Here is a 20,619-nt window from a genome sequence, read left to right on the forward strand (position 1 = left end):
GACATTGTTCAGAAAAACGGAAGACCATAGGAGTCTCGGGGAAAATGAACAACATAATTGGTCCAGGGTTAAAAACAAAGACAGCAAAAGAAAACAGATGCTTTGGCTAGGAGCAATAGTTTCATGGAACTGTTTCCACATTGGGCCATGGTTCATCAAACAAAGCCCCAAAGGTATCATGCCACACTATGTTTTATTTATTGCAATAGTTAACAAAGGATCTGAAGAGTGAAAGTGTAGTCATGTACAACAGCCTTCAAAGGGGACACTCTATATATGTTCATCATTAAAGAAAGAAAGTAATGAAATCAATTGGGCAAAGACTGAAAGAAAAGATTGGTTCTTGAAAAAGATTTTAGATCCAATAATCTATGCATTTCATCTTGTTTTGCTATATAACAAATCATCAAGTGTGATTATCATCTTCCTTATTCCATGTTATTTATCATACCTGTGGGTAGCTGTCAGTCCGTGGTAAGACAGATATATCATAGGTGGCAGCAAAATGGCTTTTAGCTTGTTGTATTTGGCCATAACGTTCTCTTTTTCGCCATTTAGCTCTTCGATTCTGAAACCAAACCTATATGAGAAAAGTAGAATGTTGTTAAAGCACCTGGCACATAGTAAGTATTTAATCAGAGCTTGCTGTCTTTCCTTGCATAAAAGAAAGAACTGAGAAGCCATGCAAAATGTATGACAAAAGAGCCCAGATACCACAGGAGTACGGAAACATGGGCCAATAAGGCTTCTTTCAAAGTCTGTCTCCATTTCAAAAGAAGATAGTCAGTTCTGCCATTTCTGTTCCATCCTATGTAAGATCTTATAATAAAGAATTCTAGATCTCTTTCTCAAAATTAATTTTCCTCAAATGACAGAAGAGTAAAAAAAAATCATATAGAGTATCCATATATATTTTGAAAAATTCCAGTATTTCAGATTTTCTATTTTGAGGGGCAGTAAGATGAAACAGAAAGAGCACTAGACCAGATGAACCGGCTTTGACAATAATTAGCTAGACGACATTAACAAAGCTTTCTGAGACTCAGTTTTGTCAATGGTAAATAGGGTCATTGGACTCACTTGCTTCCATGGACTCTTGCAGAGCTGAAATTTTATGAATTATGTAACCTCATTAGGATTCCAGATCCAAAATTCTTCAAGACTGAAACTCTTTGAGATATTTTTATTTTAGAGGTTTAAGGTATGACCATTAAACATCAACCCAACCTGCCTACCTGATTTGGATATGATCTGGTTGAGTAAAAGAATACTGGACTAAGTTAAGTCATCAAAAGAAGACCCCATACATATGGATCTTGATTTAATTCCTTTCAGAATGTGTTGAATATTGAGAGATAAATATAAAGATATCAGTATTAGACAGCAACTAAAATAGATTGACTATTTTTTATTAGAAATAAATGATGGGGGCAACATTTAGAGCACAGCTATCTGTATTTGTATTTATGAGGTATATAGATTTGCTGGATCCATGCAATGTATCTATAAGGTTTATTTTTTTTCTCACTAAAACTAATATACTTTTAAACATTTTCAAAATTAAAACAAAAAAATTGAGACAATAGCATCTCAAGTCATAAAAGCTCGAATTTTACTCTGACCTCTGTCAACAACTTCGTCCATTTGGAAAAAATCATTGATTTTCCTTCTACAAATAATCCAACTACAAACTGGAATTTTTTTTAAAACTTCTAATGGATTTCCAAAGGAATGTTTACATTTATATGTGCAATGTGACATATTTTGGAGTTGAAGGCCTAAAGGCATTTTTATTCTGTGAATATAAGATTAATGCACTGATAGGAGATACAAGTGGTCTAACTGAAGATGTCTACGCAAGGTTACCCTAATTGATATTTGATATGCAGGTTTCTAGATTTTTTTTTTAACTGCCGATGTTCTTTGAAACCTAACTGCATTTAAAATGTGGCCTACTTACTATGTACCTAGATGGAAACGAAATATGAAAAATGTACAGCTGAACAACCTTCTGCTAAAGATAACTTGAACTTTTCACTCTGTGTGTGTGTGTGTGTGTGTGTGTGTGTGTGTGTGTGTATTCTCATGTCTACTTCTCTTCCATGGTCTTTACCTTTTCAGTTCATGATGGTCTAAATGCTTAGAGATGCTTTAAATACCAGTTTGATATTTAAGTGCAGATTGCAGATTTAACATGGTACTTTGAAAAAACTGATCCAGAAATCAAAACAAGGCACAGGGACGTACCTGTTGAACGTATTTTTCAAAGGAGCCGGTTGGTAAATTTGTATTATCAAACATGCCTGGGGCTCAAAAAAAAAAAAAAAAAAAAAAAGGAAAGAAAGAAAGAAAAAGAAAAAAAGAAAGAAAAAATTCCTTTCTGTCTCCACAGGAGGCACCAAGAATATACTAGGGGAATTTATTAATGAGCTTCTTTCATTGAAAAAAAGACCCCAACAATCTCCTTAAAATGGGTGCCAATTACTACATTGATGAGAAGCAGGAAAGAGAACAACTTAGATAAATTAGGTTCAAGCTGACTCTCTGCATGGACTCAGGACAAAAAAAAAAAAATAAATTGGACCTTGAATCAATATTTAAGGGGAAAGCATATAGTATGCACAGCCGAGATGTTTGTGGACATATGACACATGACCACATAATATAATTGAATATATAATAACCAAAGAAGAAGGGGCAATATATATTTATATTTTTGTTAAAATATCTTTTTTTTTTACAATTCACAAAATTCTTTTTGCATTGCTTTCCCAGAAATTAGCTAAAGATAAAATAACCATTTGTCTTTACAAATGAAAACAAAAATCTGCCTCTTGTTATCCGTGCATTGCCAGATGTTGCCCTTAATGATGTAAGGGCCTTATAATTACTTATTCTTGTGATGGAATTCTGTTATACTCAGGATAGAAATCCCCACTGCTTTTCCTGCATATTCCTTTCCTAATGATTAATCAGAATTGCTAAATTCAGTACTTTCTTATGAAAAGAAAGCTACATCTACACTGCAAAGAAAATATACTATCTCTGGAGTGTTTGTTGATATTATTTGCTTTATAAACCTTTAGTTATATTTCAGGCAACATTGAAAAGGGGGGAAAAAGCCACAACATAAGAAGAAAAAACTAAATCTAATGCAAATAATATAAACAAATGAAGTATAATGTTATGCCAGTTTTGATTTCTATTTTTAAAACTATGAACATATTTAGGCAACATTCTTCTAAAAGGGAACATTCAGTTTTCCAGCTTGGTGAAAAAAAAAATTTAAACCTTCAAAAGGTAAATTTAACTATTTCTAATAAAATCACTATAAAATGAAACAATGCTCACTGTTTCTGGATAGAAATGAAGAAATAATTTAATCTACATGAGTGTAATAATTTATATTTGAAAAGTATAGATTAACAAGAAAGATTAGAAAAATTGTACCATTTTATTTTTAACATCCTATTTTAATAATATTATTCATAGAATGGCCATATAAAATGTATCTGTTATTACATCTTTTTTCTCTTTATGATGACATGCAATATGAGTACAGATTTCTTTGATATTATGTATACATACACATATGTATATGACAAATAGCTATCCTTCAAACTATCCTCAAATATTGGTAACTAAGAAATATATAAAAAAATGTACACCATATTTTAGAAAGCTACAATTTTTATATTAGCATTTAGGAATTATTTTGCCCTCCTCCCTCCGCTGTCTCTCTCTTGGTTTTATTAGATTTTTGCTACCTATGATTAACAAATGAATAGGCTTTTTTTTCAATATTATTAAACAGTCTAATATTGTTTAGATCAGCTGCAATATTTATTTTTCTGAAGAAAACACGGTTTGACACCACGTCCCTTTTAAAGAAGAAAGCAGTTTTGTTGGAATATGCTAACTCTCTATTTAACCTTAGTCACAGAAGATTTTCTTCCTCTGGGGTTAACAAAATGCAATTATTCAATTATGACAATATTAATTCTTTCCCATTTAAGACTTGTCAAGTTCGTACCTGGACTCTGGCCTCAGTCAGCTCTGTCCTTAGAGCAAGCTGTTCTCTGACATACACATCAGGATAATGTGTTTTCTGGAAGACTTTTTCGAGCTCTTCCAGCTGCAAACTGGTGAAGGTGGTTCTATGTCTCCTTTTCTTGCTGCTGGACACATTGCTGTCACATTTATCGCCAAGTTCATCCAGTTCTCCCTTTTCCTGCATCCCTTTGACTGGAGACATCCTGAGGCTGTTACAGTTGTCCATGGCTCTATTTAGCTCTGTGTGAAGAGGCTGTCCTTCGACTTTAGTAATCCCATAGTTCACTGGACCCAGGGGGGAAAATAACAGGTCTTAAGACTTAATGGACAAACATCCTTGAAGAAATAGAGTTTGTAGTTTAGAGCATTAGGAAGATGTTGGTGTTAGGAGTTTGGGAAAGGGAGATGTGGATCAGATATAAATTAGCATTATCTCATGTTCCCTTTCTGGTTCTTTAATATGATATTAAATTTTAAGTGTAAGGATTGACATGAATCTATCAGTCTAATGATTTTATAATGCACATAACACAAGCTTGCCTTAGTTTCTAATAAGTTGAAAAGTAAGGCAAAATAAGCCTAGGACTCTGCTTCTAGACAGATGTTCTTCCAATTAAGATGTTTGTACAATTAACAATATTGAGGGGATTCCTACACACACACACACACACACACACACACACACACACACAGCCCCCATGTGCTGAAACAGTTCCTGTTCAGGAGCTGAGAGCAGAGTCTTAACCTTAAGAGAATACCCAGTCTAAATAATGTTCAATGAGGAATAAAAAAAAAAAAAAAAAAGGTGGGAGCAGAAGAAAAGAAAGGCAGAACTTAGGAAAAGAATAGAGGTAAGTTGGATTTTTAAGAAGAGCTAAAACTTTTAAAAGTTATCTTTCTCCTTTGAATAGGCAGAATTGAAATGCTTCAGGAAAAGAAAAGAAAAAAATAAATCTACAACTTGACACAGAACTTATAGACTTGTTTAGAAGGGATTATTGAGTTGGTGTTAGGTGCTATTCATCATACCCCCTAATTTCAATTTCCCTCCCTCACTCAGCATGTACAATTTGGCAATTTAGAACTATTTCCTCAATGTTTTTCATTAATTTCACATTTAGATTCATGACAAATATAAAAAGTACATTTAAGGGATCTAATTATTTTAAAAACCTATGTTTCCTCACTATTTCCGGAAGTGTTTTTTCCCCCTTTAGAAGAAACTGATCACTGATAAGACTTAAGGAGAATACTTTAACATTAAAAGTAATACAGAGAGTTTGTAGCTTTTCCTAAACAAGTCCCTTTGTGAGATAACTAATAATTCATACAATATCCTCTAAAACTTAAAAGTTCTTCCTGATTCTTGGTCCCTCACAAATTGGGGGGAAGAGAGAAAGAGAGAGAGAGAGAGAGAGAGAGAGAGAGAGAGAGAGAGAGAGAGAGAGAGAGAGAGAGAGAGAGAGAGAAGTTAAAACATCTAGTAAACCATTACAAAGGATGGCGTCTGGTATGCTGTTATGGGTTGTTTTAAGGTTCTCTGCCATTCTTAATAATTTCCTAGGGATTTGATTGCAAGCATGTAGCATGATTTAAACCAAAAGTTTATCACAGAATTTTAGATATAAAGACATAAAAATGATATGTATGATTAAAGCAAAAATAAGTCTTTAAATGATGAAAACTAGGGCAGCCCTTTCCTACCTGTACATTGGACTTTCCATTTTCCATTTCTCTTTTTCAAGTTATCTCAGTTTATTTTAAGGCATTTCAACTAGCATTCTAAACATATCTACCTTAAACTCCAACATAATTCACTTAGCTACTGCAACATCTTTTCAAAGTAAGTAATAAAATATTGTAAATGCAAATAAAATGCAATAAAAAGTGATGGTACATTCTAAGGAAGTAGTTGATGGAAATAATGAACTTATGTCTACACGTGCAAAATAAGGTGGATAATTTATACATGTAACTACCAAAGCCAAGGGAATGTCTCAAGAGAATGGTAGAAGGACTTTAAATTCCAAAGAACTGAGGAATTAATTCAGCAGATCACCCCTCAATTAACCTGTGCGGGGAAAATATTCTCTAAGTGTCACTCTGGGGATTTTTTCAATTCACTATATTTTTTCCACCATATATTTTGAAATATATAAATATCGAAATATTTAAAAATATTGACAACGATTCTATTTTCAATGATCAACAAAGAGCCCATTTTAAAAAAAATCTAACAATTCAAATAATTTATGCTTATATCTAAAAAGCAGATGGAAGAGAAGCGTGTACTACATATCCTAGGGAAGCCAATGAACCAGTTTATATTTTTGTTAAATTTCTTCTTGATTGGATTGTCTCTAATGCCTTTCAAAATATGTGCTGTGGGTTAGGAGCTAAATATTTCCATAGTTTTAACATCTTTCGAAGAATTTTTCAAAGTACTTTCTCAGTCTTGAAGACCGAAAATAGAAACAAAACTGCAATCGATGGGGAACACGCAACACCATAAAAGGGATTACTGCGGTCCAATTTCTTGACAGCTTTGGAACCCTCATTAAAGTGAGGGGGCTGGTATGGAGGGCTTGTTATAAATACCTCCCGTTTAATTGGTTTGTTGTTTTAAAAAAAACCCGCAGCTTACAGGTTAACTGTGGTATATATACAATGATAAGGGAAAAGTCCTCTTGGAATTGTAAACTTGCCTTAACTGTCACATCTGAAATAATAGGTTCGCATTGAGTTACAAGATAGAAAAGATAGATGGTCTGTTTTGGTAACATTTGGACTTGGATACAGAGTGGCGCATTTGGAGTGGAAGCCGTAGCCCAAAGCAGCGAAGCAGCCCCAGAAACTCTTGGTCCTGTGACTTTCAAAGTACAGTGTTTGGAAGAGGGCAATGAAAGCTGAATTGAAAAGAATTGCGAGACTGCGGGTGGGGGCAGCTTGAGAGTGAGAGAGGCCCAACCCGGCGCTGTTCAGATTGAATTGTAGCTCTTTTTATTTGTTTGTTTGTTTTAAAGAAAGATCGACAAAGCTAGATACGAATCTGCATTTATATGTATGTGTGTGTATATAGCTATATATATATACACATGCATATATATACATGCATACATATATACATATAAGTGTGTGTATGTATGTACATATGTATATATGTATGTATGTATATGTACATATATGCCTTCCGGGGTCTGGTGCGCAATTCTGTACCGCCATTAACCCGCCAACATTTGACAACAAAATAGTGCCATTTCCTGGACCATAAAAAGGGGATTTCACCACAAGTTAGCTCAATCTGACCCGTTACACGTGACGACAGTGATCTTCTCTAATGGATTTTGATCGATTTCTACTGTTAGCTGAGGGCTGCGTGGAAAGACAATACTCTGCCTTGACTCCATTAGGCTGTCCTTTGCGCTTTATCTAGGTACCCGGGGCATCCCCAAGGAAAGGTGGCGTCGGATCTCAGAATGGGACAATAGGGCTGCGAGAGAAATGAACCAACCCGGGGGAGAGCCCAACTGAGCCGAAAGAGACTCAAATAGCTCTCTTTAGCCTTCCGGTATTTCGGCAATGGGGTAGGCGGCAGAGAGGATCTGGGGGCCGAATGTTCCTTCGTCCTGCAAAAATCTCCCTGAACCTTAACACGGGATCCTAAAAGGGGCGGGGGAGGCAGGGGGATCACCATTGCAATTCTTCTACCCGTTCTTCCTTCTTTCCTCCTTTCACTTCACTCTCTTATCTCAAACCTATCTTGTGATTCTTTCTTTCTTTCTTTCTTTCACAGCGAAGTTTGGGAAAGTGGACAGCTCTGGGAAGGAGTCAATCTACGATCGGGAAAGACTCACCATTATTCTCCTGACAGGGAGATGTCCTGTCCAGTCTCACATGATGCTCTGCCCTTTGGAGAGGATTGAAGGCCTGCACACATTTGCTGGCGGAGGTTTTGCTGTAAAAGGTCTCATTGTCTAAAGTTTCCATAACGTGCTCCAAAGTGCCTCCTGCTCCCATGTAAAAGTCACTGTTTTTACTCGGCTGGTTTTTCAGGGCAAACTTCTCGCTCAGAAAATCCATAATCATCTAAGGCTGATGCTAAGCCTCCTCTGGAAACACAGAGGCTGGACTGTGAGCTGGGGGAGGGAAAGAGGGAGGGAAAGAGGGAGTGAAGGAGTGAGAGAGGATGAGGAGAGAAAGGAGGAAGAGGAGGAGGAAGGGAAAGAGAAAGCTCCGGAGCTGTTTTCACTCTGAGTCTTTAATTTGTCTTGTCTTGAAAGGGGGGACCCGAAGTTGCTTTTATATCTTGAAACTCGGCAGGGCTCTTCGGGCAGCCTCCCATTCCTAATGAATATGAAAATAGGCAGCTGCCTAACTCCACCCCAGACTCTCCCCCCCCCCCACTCCCCCTACCCCAAACCTAGTCCCAGCCCAGAGACGGAAGGAAGATCCAGGCCCCTGTTAGACAGCTCCATTCCAGACAGACAAATGCAGAGGGGGAGGAGGGGTTGGCACAAACACGCAGGAACTTTGCCCTGCCGAGTTGGACTGGCATTTCTGAGGAGATTTGTAAGATAACAACAAATAAACTCTTCCTCCCCCCCACAACACACACACCCTCCATTTTTCTCCTCCCTCCTCCCAGTCTCCCCCACCCCCCCAAAACCTTCCGCCACTCTCCCTCCTTCTTTCTCCTTGGTCACTAGCTCCTGGAAAGATTTAGAGGCATCGCAGAAACTTGAAAGTGAGTAATGCTCTAAAAGGCTTTTATTTCATCAGTAAATCGCTTATGTAGAAGATCCACATTAATCCAAAGCCCAAGGAACCGGATACATTGGAAGCTATTAACTGAACAGCGGTGGCAAGCGCTTGCTACTCCTGCTTCCTACGTAGAGAGCATTCGACATCCTATGGTGCATTATACAGCCACTTTAAGAGGGAGGGTGTGTGTGCGTGCGTGTGTGTGTGCGTGTGTGTGTGTGTGTGTTTCGCCCTTCTTTTCTGGAAAGCTGTGTGTTGATGTGGTGGGGAGGCAATGCAGAGAGACAAAGAGGAATTGAAACAAGTAAGACACTAATTCCAATTGAATTCTCCACCTCACCCCTCCTCCATCCATCAGCAGAAAAATCTTTCTGGGATGGAATCTTAGATCTATATTATTCGAAACAAAATCCCTTTTGGAAACTCCAGGTTTCACCCACCTCACCTGTCCCACTCAAAATGTTGTAGTGTCAATAGGAATTGTTAGAAAGTGGGAGAGGAAGGGGAACTTCATGCACAGATTTAGGGTGTGAGGGGGTGGAGTGGGGAGGCAATTGTGCATAGCTTTTTAAGAGGCACGGCAGCAATTAACTTTAAAAAAAAATTACAGTTGGCCCAGAGGAGGTAGAGAGAGCATCCCACTTAGATCTCTCTGGCCCAAGGTGAGTGCTGCTAGAGACCCTAACCCTAGCTCAGTGAGGGTGGAAGGAGGCTGCTCTTTCTCTCCTAGTGCTTTTATTTGGGGAGAGCACAGAGCTGGGCTAGAACCAACTGGGTCCTGGTCCCTTAAGTCCTTCAGGGAGGGGCCCGAACTGATGATCTGGAAAAAGCCAGAAGCTGAAATGGGGAGGAGGGAGGTAAAAAGGAGGCTGCCTTCCTAATTCTGGTTAGGCCCCACTTGGAATCCCGGAGCCACTATAGGGATGAGGGGTGGGTGGGATGGGGTTGAAAACTGGCCCCTTTGTCTCAGGGCCAGAGGCCCAAACGCAAGAGGTGGACGGAGCTGAGCGCAGAGCAAATTCCAGGGAGCCCAGACAAGCAAGAGGAGAGAGGAGAGAACTGGGTAGATATGCTTGCGCCTGAAAGGGCCAGGGTGGCCTCTTTTCACCGCAGGGCATCTGAGGCATCTGCCACTCCTGCCCCAACTCAGGCCTAGAAGCTTGGGAGTCCGAGCAAAGCTCGAAAGCCTAGGTGGGTAGTGGAGGGTGAAAAAGGGGGACTGGTACTTCTTGAAAAGGTTGGGTGAAGCCTTGGAATGACAGGAAACCAGCTCTTGGGCTTCAGACGGGGCCAGGGCACAGCCGGACACTTCCACCAGGTTCTAACTAGGCTTCACCTTGGCTGTGTAACCCAACTCTGACGTCCTCTTCCTGGCCTAGGAACCAAACAGGAAGACCACCTGGAGGTCATCTTGGGGAGGGCGGGGTGTGCCACTTTCACCACCACCCCCTAAATACAGACACACATGCGCTTGCACCCGGACACCCCAAACCCGGTGGAGTCTGCTCGTGGCGGACTGCAAGAAAGCTGGGCCCCACAGAACTTCCCCGCCGAGAGCGAGGGAGGAAGAACATCCTTCAAGAAAAGCAAATCAACCCCAGGCCCCTTTAGCCCTCGGGGCTAGACTGGGCATCTGCCAGTCTTAGTCTTCCGGTCCTAAAGCTTTTTCTCCCAACAAAGAGCAAAACCTCCTTTCTGCCTTCAAAAGACATCATTGACAGTCGTTTTACAACACTCCAGGAATGTATGTCATGGTGCAGATTAAGTTAGAGACCGTGGTGTTGGCGGGGTGCGAGTGCTTGATGAAGCTCAACAACTATATTATTGACGTAGATTTTAAAATAGCTCCTATCCAAGCAGGGCGGCCATCATAAACTGTAATATGCAAATGTCCAAAGAGCATGAACGCACCCACAGAGGCTAATGAAATGCTGGGGAAATAAACTCGATGTGTATTCCGAACAAAAGGCGATTTCTGGCTTGCCTGCCCGTTTCCAGAGGCCAACCCTCTTACCCCCCTTTCCCCAAAGGCGCCATCACTAGGGTAGATGGACGAATGAAGGGGGTAAATTTTTAACTAGTCCTAGGCACACCTACTTAGACAATTAGAACTGTGTGTTTGCGTCTATGCCGATGCTCCTGTTGTCCGTAGAGGAGACAACCTGTAGAGTCAAGACAAGCTGGCCGGCAGGAGAACGCACCGTCAGCTCCCCTCCATTACCCTCATCCCACCCCATGCCGCGCCTATTTGCCTAGGTTGGGGTTGGTACTGAGCACCTTCCCAAGCGCCTTCTGCCTTTGGAATGTTGGGTATCGATTGGATAAGTCCCTTTGAAAGCGTCTCAGAGCCTCTAGTCTACATCGGAATGCGTCCTTCTCCCTTTCCTGAAACTCTCACCACCCTTCAAGTGTGGTCCGCATCAGGGGTAGTCCGGCCCTCTTGCTACCTTTCTGCCCCAGTTTGTATTTTTTTTCCCCGGCACCCCCCTCCTGATGCCTGATTGCTATCGTTTTTTCCTCTTTTGGGATTTCCTCCCAACCCAACCTTTTTTTTCTTCTTTTCCCTTCCCCAATCCACAGCAGCAAGATCAACGCTTATTGCTGACTTGAAATGCACAAACAGTCCCTTGACATAAACGTATTTATGCCATGGAACTCTGTCGGATTGTTTATAAATATGTGTCTTAAGAGCCCTAAATTCCTTGAAAAACGTTCGGTGTCTTTTAAATGAAAGACATATGATGCAAGGTTGTGGAAAGCCTGCAGAGCACTTTGATACCAATAAAGGTCCGGCTTAAAGGGAGCCAGGAAACTGCGGGGGAGCTGGGGAGCAGCAGCTGCCTTGTAAACCAAGATTCCCTCCTACCCCACCCCCACGCACATATAAATCAACCCCACTTTAGGCGGTGGTAGGAGAGGCAAGAGCAGATAACGACTGGAATCGGGATCCCAGTAACCTCCGAGAGAACGCAAAATCCATTCGCCCGGGGATCCTGCTTGTGCTTTGGGAAAGACAACCACATGTGCCCCTAGCAGAGGGAACAGCTAATTGCAGACGCCCATAACAAATGCTTAATCTGCAGTTGTTGGCAAGGGGTTGGGGCCCTCGTTGCCAAGAGCTGCATTAAACGGGGTTTGCAAGTTTGAAATGCTGCTCCTCGTAATGGTACAGTTGTGGCCACAGGAGCACTGATAACGCAATTAAAAATAATCACTCTAATGACAACAAAGATGCCTGGAAGTCACACGGAGAGGAGTCCAATAGGAGTCCGTCTCTTCCTCTCTGAGGGCTAACTTGAGATCAGCCCAGTGTCCTCTGGCTTGATGCTGAGGATAAGAATTCAGGAAATTGACTGGAGAGCTGTCCTGATAACTGCTCAGCTTCTCTAATCCTCTCAGACGCGGGAGTATCTATAACTTCTCCTCGGGGAGCTTCCTGTAGGTGCAGAGAGGGTCAGGTAGAGATAATGCTAAAAAAAAAAAAAAAAAAAGCTAATTTCAGCCCCTCTACAAAGTGGGTGGAAAGAAAGGAAAGCTGGAAGGAAAAGCCAGGTTCAGGCTGGGAGCTGAATTAAGTGAGGTAGGAGATCCTGGGAAGGTTGGTTCAGTCAGACTGTTCCCAGGATTCTCTGACCCGCCCTCCCAGGAGAGATTGAAAGAACGGTTCATCTTTTTCAAAACCTGAGGATCTAACACTCTGGCTCCTTTCCCCTTCTTGTTATCAGGGGATTTTCCTTGACTAAAATTCCCCGCCAGGTTTCTAACCGCCCCAAATTCTGAGTTGCCTCCTTTCCCTTTTCTCTAGGTTCACAGACACTGAATAGGGAGCTTTATAGGGGGAAGGGAGGATTGGAAAGTGATTAGGAGGAAGTCTGGACTCTGGGTCTTCTCAAAGGCGGAGTTCCAGGTGCCGGGTCATCAATTACCTTGAAACATAACAAGGACCTCCGAGGGCTTTATCACAGATTCCCCAACTATTTTCAATTACTGATCTGTTTCATGAAGATCGATTCCACGTTTCACTCTGCCATTATTGGAAAAGAGACATCCATGGACCAACTGCCCCATCTTATCATTTTTTAGAAAGGATCTATGTGTAACGGATGGAGAACCTTGTCCTTTGCAAGGCCTTCTGGGGTGAAGGGGGTTGAGTTGTCTCATTAATGACAACGTGATGGAAGTAGGGAAGTATTTCAGGACTAGAACGATTTAGCTCTAACGGCTGGAGGAAAGTAATTCATCAGACATTGTTTGAAACCCGGTCTTCTTTTCTCTTCTCAAGCTCCATAATGCAGTTTCCTTAGGAAGTTTAAATCTTACTATTCCCCTCACCTACCCCTCCCCCCACGACTATTAGCTTATATGACCCTACTTGGGTCCAAAAATGATGGAGATTGGTATTCAAATGGAAAGAGGCAGGATAGCAGCAAAAAAGATGGGAATCCTGGTTTGAAGTCAATGGGGGTGGGGGTGGGGAGAAGAGAGGAAAAAAAGAAAAGCTAGTCACTGTTTCTTACAATATTAACTTTAGAGTTCAGGACTGGCAGTCCTGTCCAAGGTAACATTTCCATGTTTTGCATAAATAATTTCTTACCAGCTAAAAGCTGCTTTTATTGCTTTTTTTTTTCTTTTTCTGGGCAAACATATATTTCTGGAAAAGAAAAATATTTTCTATTTACTTAGATCAAGCAGTAGACGGTATAGTTAGTACTTCTCCTTGCTCTTTTCTCAACTTTTAAAGGAAATCCTACGATTATACAGTACTAAGGGAATGAATGACAAGATAGGACTTCAAAAATCTTTAGTTGAAGCATGTTTATGTATATGTATATGTAATATATACTATATATAATGTGTGTGTATATATATGTATATATGTGTGTATATATGTGTATATATATATGTATATATACATATATGAATTTGAGTAGTTCCGATAAGGAAAACTAGGAGAAACTCTTACTGAATAAGACCACGTAAACTTCGAGAAACCAAGGGAAAAGGGGGGGGGGGTGTAGAGGAGGGAAACTTTCATGAAAAAGTACTAAAATAATTGAATGTCATGTACCTTGGCTGGAAGCCAAGAGGCTCAGAATTTGTCTGTGCTCTGCTGCTGGTCGCTCTTTCTGAGCTTGGCTTCATTTCTAACTCCCACCTCCACCCCAGCTTTCCAAGCCTCAAAGGTAAAAATGTCTAGTAGGCACCCCCAGTAACTAGAGGCCAGCATTAAAATCAAAGGGGGAACGGATAAAATAATCACTAAATTTGCTATCGGGAATATTTTAGGGTTTTCATTGAAAAATTTCCCTCCCAACTCCCGACTTCTCTGGGAATACCCAGATTGTCATGTACACCTTACAATATACAATGATAAGACCAACAGATCTCTGAAGTCTCTCAAGTGCTACTCTGATTGAAAACAGCGAACTTAGTCTTTCCAAGAGTGATGTTTAGAAACTCCCGAAGAGAATGAATATCAATTCTCTAATGGGATTTCGATTAAAAGAAGAATAACTATACAGATACAACTGCTACATTCGACTTCCTAAGACTTTTTCCAATCGCAATTCATCTTCTGAAAGTTCAGCTAGATTTCCAGATATGGGGGATCAGGGTCTATACTTTTTTTCTCCAAAATCTGGAAGGGGATTGAAACTTCCATTTTGTCAGCTGAAAATATACTCTTCCTTTTTAAAGGCAGAAAATATTTGATAGTTACTTCAAAAAAAGGCCACTTTAAAAATGAACGTCATGCTATTCTCAACGTGTCAAGAAATATTCCAAACTCTTATTCAACATGTAATGGTTCTGCATATTTCTGTTACCGGACTATACCCTCTGAAGATCACAAAACATCGACCTCTTATAAGCATCCAGTCACCTGGGTTTGCTCTATGGAGACTTATCATTACAGTTCTGAAAACAGCTCATAGCCGACATTCCCCTAAAGGTGAAGCCACACTTCTTAGAGATTTGCCTATTTCACTGAAAAGAGTCTGATATTTATTTGTATATATGTAACATATTATTTGACTCTCTTAAATACGCGCTAAGATATATTTACTAAGTTTCCATCTAAGTAAATTGCATTTGGTTCTTGAGCCCACGTTTTTAGCTATTTTCCATTGTCTTAAAAGAACAGGTCAATTTATTTTTAAGTTTTTTGTTTTAAAATTTTTTTTAGCTTAAAATTCAACTCTTGAGACTATATCATCTTGGGCAATCGCACATTGTACTCCCTCATTTTCAGTTTCCTAGTCTAAAAAATGGAAGGGTTGATCGAGATGGCCTCCGAGGAACCTTTCAACTGTGGATCTCTGATCTCAAGACCCTGTTCTTAAAAAGTCTTTTTTTTTTTTTTTTTTTTTGACAGGGTATGTACTTTGCACACATAGAAAGGCAAGAATGACAATGATTTCCTCGTTCTCTTTTTCCCTAAAAGAAAACTTCCATTACAAAAGGCTAGGGCTTGTTCTTTCGCCAGAAGTTTCTGGTCTTAAGACAGAACCCGCCAAAGCACTGTCGGAAAGATTCACAGTGGAGTGGGAGCTCCAAGTGCAGGTAGCTCCGAAACAGACCTGCTTCTTTATTTTGGGCTGCTCTGAGAAGCGAGAAGGATCCACACTTCTCGAAACTTGGCTTCCGGACAGTGCTTGCAGGTGCTGATGCGACCTAGACCCCCTTTTCTCCCTAGTATCTCGGGCCCCACCCCTCAAGGAAGAGCATGATGGACTGGGAACCGGGGAGTGCTTGGACAGTAGTCTTCCCCCCACCCGCTTCAGCAGCTGAAAACTGTTTGAAATCCATCTTGACTTCTTTGCTACACTAATAAATTCAAGAGGCAGATTAGAAGACAAACATAAATATGTTTTTCACATCAAAGGATTAATCACATAAAACCTCTCTTACCCTTTACCCCCTAGTATGAATAAACAACCTCGAGAGAAAGTTAAAGATGAACATTTGCTTTAGCTACTCCCACACCGCAGCTCCCCCCCCCCCCGATTGTGTGTGCTTTCTGAAAGTGATGAGTTTTAACTCACAACGTCTCTTATCTAGAGTTTTTGCACTCAAAACCATCAGTGAATAAACTGCTGGGGGTTGTGGCACTGGGGTGGGGTGTGGGGGGGCGTAGGTTACAGTAGCTTCCTTTCTCCAAGTATCTCCTATAACCTAGCTGGCTTGTCCGCAGCCCTCCATCCCAAGCCCAGCTTGCCCCCCCCCCCCACTACAGTCTCCCTGAGCTGCGGGGGTCCAGAGTCTTCTGATGATACAAATTCTCCAGGTATCCCCAACTCCAAAGACACAGGCCACCCCCTTCCCACCAAGTCTAGGGTTACGGGGATCTCATACCAGATTCACACACTTTGTCCAAGAATAAGAAGCGATCGATGCTCGCTTTGCCTTACCGCCACTAGCGATAGGGGCGACCCCCAAATGCTTCGGGTAGGATCCCCACCTATGGAGCCGAGTTGTTTTGGGTTGCCCTGGATGGAGTGGTGGGTAGGTGGAGGAAGGGAGTAAGAATTTATGTAGCGCCTGTGGGCTAGGCACTGTGTTAAATAAGCCCTTTACAATTACCTCATTTGAGCCCCTCAACGACCCTGCTAGGGTTGGGGGATTTAAAAGAGGTAGAGAGGCGCATCCATCCCTCACCTGACTTTGCCCGGGCAGGTAAGTGAACGACCAGTCTCCAACTTCCAAGGCTACAGCCTTTCAAAATGCCGGGGGATTTCAGGGAGAGTGGTTAGGGAGCCCCACAGTTAAACCTCCAACTTGGAGCTGCCTCGACCAGTTTGTTTGCAGCAGGAGACCCTCCCGATTACCTCATGAAGACTCTACTCTCAGCTCACAAAATGAAGTTTCACTTTTACTATCAACCTGAAAATGCCTAGATGAATACAGAAAGGACTTTGCGGTTAACCAATTTTGCTGCTAATATTTCGTCCGCAGTTCTTTCTCCGCTTTAAACTCTAACTCCTGGGAACACAACATATTTTAAGCTTTCCACACAAATATTGATATTGGCAAAACAGATCAGCTAACCATCCATCCCCGGGCGAGGACAATATTCTTTTTGTCTCGTTTGTTGGCAAACAAAATGAAGCCACCATATCACAAATTTCTTAAGAGATCCGCGGGCTGAAGGCAGAATGAGGGTGCATAACTCTCTTTGACATGAAGTCTTTTTTTTTTTTTAAAGGACAGTTGCCTTCTATTTCTACATACCACTAATAGCGAGTGAATTTTCCTCTGTATTGGGAAAAGGCTTGGGACTTAGGAAATGCAATTGGAATGTTCTTAAACTGGGATTTGCCAAATGCCAAGTAGCCATCTCAGCCACCTAAAGACACAGTATATTCCCACTGTCCTGTGAGAAAGCCTTCAGCCCGGTCCAGCGCTTTCTCAGCTTGAGAACCAGCATTATTTCCAGCAGAGTGGCTCAGGCCTCTGAAGTGTATGACTGTTTAGGGATACCTAGAACTTCTGGGTCAGTCTTATCAGGATGCCACGTATTAGTGCCAACACACCAAATATCAGCTCATGTTGCTGCTTCTTAGACATCAAAGAGCAATAGACAACTTTTTTTCCAACCCTTAACACTTTACCTACATTCAAAGACCACAATGAACCATGAATGGGGGAAAGGTGAATAATTGCAGAATATTTTTATGCAAAATATCTTAAAGGAATCTCAAACCAGTTAGAATTTCTGCAATTGTGTTGTGTTCAAAGAGAAAACACATGTTTGTTTTTTTTAAATCCAATACATTATAATCATCTTTTTAAACAATTCAAGTCTGTCATGAAATTTATGAGATTTCCGGCTCCCATTTATGAAGCAATTGCATCATTTAATAGTCTGAGTTCTTCATACAAATCTAATTTTGAAATATTTCACTTTTGGGGGAAAAAAAGCATTTTCAACACAACTAGTTGGTGAATATCAAAGTAATTATTTACAAGGAAAAGAAAGGATTGTCCTACCCTAATCAATTTTACCTTTAGTTTGTTTTCTATATACTTATCTGACTTCATATCGTTCCCCTTTTCATTAGAAGAATCAACCAATCAAAAGCTATTTATTAGCCTACTATGTGCAGACACTGTACTGTATGTTCTTTGAGGGCATTCACTGTCATTTTTGTCTTTGTATTCCCAGCACTTAGGCCAGTTAGGGCACATATAGGTGCTTAATAAAGACATGTAGCATTGAACTGAAAAGTAGTCCTGAATAATGGTCTTGAATTTATTTTATACGCACAATATTTCATGTTTTCCTCCTGGTTTTGTTGTGCAGTCATTTTTTCCCACTGTATTAAGAAATGCTCAAGAATTGAATTGAATTAGGTGAAATCTAAGTAACTGATTATTCTGGGTTGAATACAAATGTCCTTTAATTTTGAAGTCTAATGTTAATAAAACCTTGAAATATGCACTTGAAGGTTATGAAGAAATGAATCTAAATAAAAGACTAATGAGTTAAGGAAACTAGACATATTTAATATCTCTTTTGGTTTTTCCTCACATATTTTAATCTATGGCAAATTCATTTTGAGGATGGATAATAATATTCATGGGATGAAATCCTTATTTATTTTTACCCATATTATCCACTGGCGTGGGCATTCCAAAATAGTGAAACATAACCATATGTTTCAGAATCATGCAAGCCCTCTATTCCATATTATCTATTACATCATTTTATGTAAATTATGCAATAGCAACTTACTTTAAGATTTCTATACACATATATGTACACATATATACCTACGTATGTATATATAATAAATTAGGTATTACAGTGAGTACAAGGAAGAAGTGCCCAAATTATTTTGTTGAACAGGATTTTCATTTTAATAAATATAGTCAAAGCCAGGCAGGGACTTAAGTGTCCAGCACTTGCTAAAGTAGAAAGAGATGATGGAAAAGCCTCAAGGCATGTACAGTAGCTGTCCCATAAATCAGGAATCCCCAAATGTATCTGTGGTGGCAGCTAGCAGTATCAGATGCTGCAAGGGAATCCAGAGAACTACCCACATAACCACTGCTGTCCTCACAAGCCCAGACCTTGTAGTGGAGATTAGGGTACCTGAAAATCACCTCTGCTTCCCTCATTTCCCACGTCCACCCCCTTTTCCTACTGATACTTTGCATACTTCTAGAAGATTGGACTGAATGCATGAGATATGGGAAAAAAAAACCTCAATAATTTAAACTTCAATAATTTGGAATTTATGATAATTCCACTTGGGTTGGGTTAGAGTCTATTTTTGCATTTCTGTATAGAAAGCTTTTGTTGGGTAAATTCAGAGTGTAAATAAGATGGCCACAGAATTCTTAGCCTATTAAAAAAGAATTCACTCTTTTAAAGGACCAAAGGACTTTTTTTTTGTTATATACAAGTGAATAATGCTAATTTAAAAAAATTAGCCATAATCAAATCCAGCCAGGCAATTCCTCTCCTTGGAGAACTTAGTTAAGCAGTTAGCTTAAGTAACTGTAGCACATGAAAACAACAAAGCTGAATTTCTTGGGAATATTCTATAATTCAGATTTTTTAACCAATTCTGGCCAGCTTTTCCAATTAGTAAACTTGCTGTAATTTAGGACAATTATTCTTTGTTCAGTTTTTACCTTCATCACCATTAGCAATTGACATCCACTTTCATTCAACTTTAAAAATGTTTATTGAAAACTTAAGATACACATGTACAAGTATGTTATGATTGCTGCCTGCAAATAAGTTTTCTAAAAATTTCAGATCTCAGGTGAAGAACCCCTGGAAAAGAGGTAGTGAGAGGGTTGGGGGTAGGGATCTTCAGAATGAATAAATGGGTTTAGAAAAGCCACTATGGAGAATGGAAGGCAACATAGTAACAAGCAGTTATTAATCACTTTATTATGTGAGTATAAGAGCAATGCTAACAGATTTACAGTGGAGATTGACCCAAATCAGGGATATACTGCCCATATTATGACTTTTCCACAAGATTTCTCTAGGGAACTTCCTTACTCCTATTTTAATGCCTTTTTTCCTTGCCTTCAGTACAGAGATGATCTGAACTTCTCAATCAGTCTTAAATCTAAATAAGTCAAAGCCTGTTTTCTTAAAAACAAACAAACCAAAAAACCCAAACCAAACCAAAGGCAAAAAAAAAAAAAAAACAAGCAAAAAGAAAGACATTCCCTGCCCTCAAGGAGCTTACCTTCCAATGAGGGAACACAACTCATAAAAAAAAAAGCTGAAAAGGGGGAAAGGGAAAAAGTCCAGGACAGAGAAAAGTACCCACAAGGGAGTATGGTGGTAAAATAGAGAGAGACAGAAACATAAACATAGCAAGGAGGAAGAAGAAGCTTGGTGGGCCAGGTCTCTTTCCCAAAATGGAAGCCCCACATGGAGCTCACCAAAGAGGGAAGGGAGACAGCATGACAAAGGGATGTTCCAAGGGGAGAAGACTCCAGGTAAGGAAAGGAAGTTTCAAGGTGAGAAGGCATTTGCATCATGTCATAAAGTCCAAAGAATCAACAAGAGATCAGTATAAGTATTGTTAAGCAGTAAAGTCACAACTGAAGTTAATTAATATGATTTTTTTTTTGTGGACCCAATCAGTATTTTTTTAAACAACTTTCTCTAGCAGTGAATGGTGTGGAGAGAAACAGAACAATAAGGATAACTCAAAATTGGGGATTAGTAAGGCAAAGACATATTTTGGAAAGAGGTGACTATGGGATTGAGACTAAGCAAGGAGGCAAGTATAGTGAGCTGCATTGAAGGTGGTGGTGGGGGAAGAGTGGAGAAGG

At 40.1% G+C, this 20,619-nt stretch overlaps 1 protein-coding gene across 1 annotated transcript in view; it reads right to left on the reverse strand.

The window, feature by feature from the left end:
• Positions 1-8,139, reverse strand: part of ALX1 (ALX homeobox 1) — a 30,455-nt gene extending 22,316 nt beyond the window's left edge. The window contains exons 1-3 of the mRNA XM_027842457.1: positions 7,908-8,139; positions 4,034-4,338; positions 452-580 (exon numbers count right to left, since the gene is read on the reverse strand). Of these exons, the coding sequence (XP_027698258.1) occupies positions 452-580; positions 4,034-4,338; positions 7,908-8,139 (666 nt within the window). The remainder of the gene's footprint in view (positions 1-451; positions 581-4,033; positions 4,339-7,907) is intronic.
• Between the last annotated feature and the right edge of the window lie 12,480 nt (positions 8,140-20,619).

The sequence above is a fragment of the Vombatus ursinus genome, unplaced genomic scaffold (assembly GCF_900497805.2).
Source record: "Vombatus ursinus unplaced genomic scaffold, bare-nosed wombat genome assembly UNPS02014874.1, whole genome shotgun sequence".
NCBI classification, from domain to species: domain Eukaryota; kingdom Metazoa; phylum Chordata; class Mammalia; order Diprotodontia; family Vombatidae; genus Vombatus; species Vombatus ursinus.